The 1,113-nt window shown below is 41.8% G+C and overlaps 1 protein-coding gene across 1 annotated transcript in view; it reads left to right on the top strand.

The window, feature by feature from the left end:
• Positions 1-1,105, top strand: part of LOC107580208 (elastin-like) — a gene marked incomplete at its 3' end in the record, with an annotated part of 1,490 nt that extends 385 nt beyond the window's left edge. Inside the window, exons 2-7 of the mRNA XM_016265940.1 lie at positions 16-84; positions 324-350; positions 482-631; positions 703-765; positions 877-903; positions 998-1,105. Of these exons, the coding sequence (XP_016121426.1) occupies positions 16-84; positions 324-350; positions 482-631; positions 703-765; positions 877-903; positions 998-1,105 (444 nt within the window). The remainder of the gene's footprint in view (positions 1-15; positions 85-323; positions 351-481; positions 632-702; positions 766-876; positions 904-997) is intronic.
• Between the last annotated feature and the right edge of the window lie 8 nt (positions 1,106-1,113).

Genomic DNA, 1,113 nt, shown 5'->3' with positions numbered 1-1,113 from the left:
GACCTGGTGCCATAGGAACTGGACCAGGAAGGGTCGGACCTGGAGGAATTGGTGCTGGTGTTGGAACTTGGAGCCTTGGAGCAGGTAATATTTGTCAGAGTGTAATTTTACTAATAAGCAATCAAACCTGACTGAACTATAAGGTTATATTCATATAAGGTTCTGCTAGTCTCTGCTAGGGATTGTAGAATACCTCAGTGAAGCTGAGCCAAATAAACACTGCAAATTCATATTTGTTGGTAGGGTGGTGGATATTTAAATGGTTAAACTTGAGATTGATCTCAAGCATTTTTTAATTTCATCTTACTTTATTCTGTCTGTAGGTGCTGGTGGCAAACCCCCTAAACCAGGTGAGTGGGATAAAACTGCAGTCAAGTGTTCACATACATTTACAATTTCAACTACATTAACATGCATTAAATTAAGCAAATAATGTATTGGTTTGATTAATACTTGCATGAGTCTTGCTTCATACAAACAGGTTATGGGAGTATTCTAGGCACTCTTGGAACTGGAGGTCTTGGTGGCCTTGGACTTAGGCCAGGGGGTGCTGGCCTTGGAGGTGTAGTACCGGGTGGCTTTGGTGTTGGTCCTGGAGCTAGTGGCACTGGCACAGGAATACCTGGACAAGGTAGAGAAACTAGTAGAGAAACTTTTATGGTGATGTTTCTTACAACAGAGAATTCTATCATTTTTTATCAGGTGTGGGCACTGGTGTGGGAGGGTTTGGCCCTGGTGGAGCTGGTCCAGTAGGTGCTGGAAGAGGTTAGAAAATTAAAACAAATGCTAGTAACTATATATGGATATTTAAAAGCTTAATTCTAAATATTTTAAGTTTTGTTTAGTACCGTTATTTTTTCCCTTTCCTGCTTCTAGGTGTGGGAGGAAAACCACCCAAAACAGGTGGGCAATCTGTAAGATGCAGTGTTTCATTTTCACTGAGGAATTTAAAGGTAGCTTCACTCTAAATATTTAAATATATACACATTATTTTCAGGTTATGGAGGTCTTGGTGGTTATGGCCCAGGTGGTGTCAGCACTGGAGGTATAGGACCTGGTGGCATTGGACCAGGTGGCATTGTCCCTGGTGGTGTTGGACCAGGTGGTATTGTC

Source organism: Sinocyclocheilus grahami, unplaced genomic scaffold, assembly GCF_001515645.1.
Source record: "Sinocyclocheilus grahami isolate Dianchi unplaced genomic scaffold, SAMN03320097.WGS_v1.1 scaffold26946.1, whole genome shotgun sequence".
NCBI lineage: Eukaryota > Metazoa > Chordata > Actinopteri > Cypriniformes > Cyprinidae > Sinocyclocheilus > Sinocyclocheilus grahami.
Note: the sequence above shows the minus strand (reverse complement) of the source record. Positions and strands in the feature narration are given on the sequence as shown.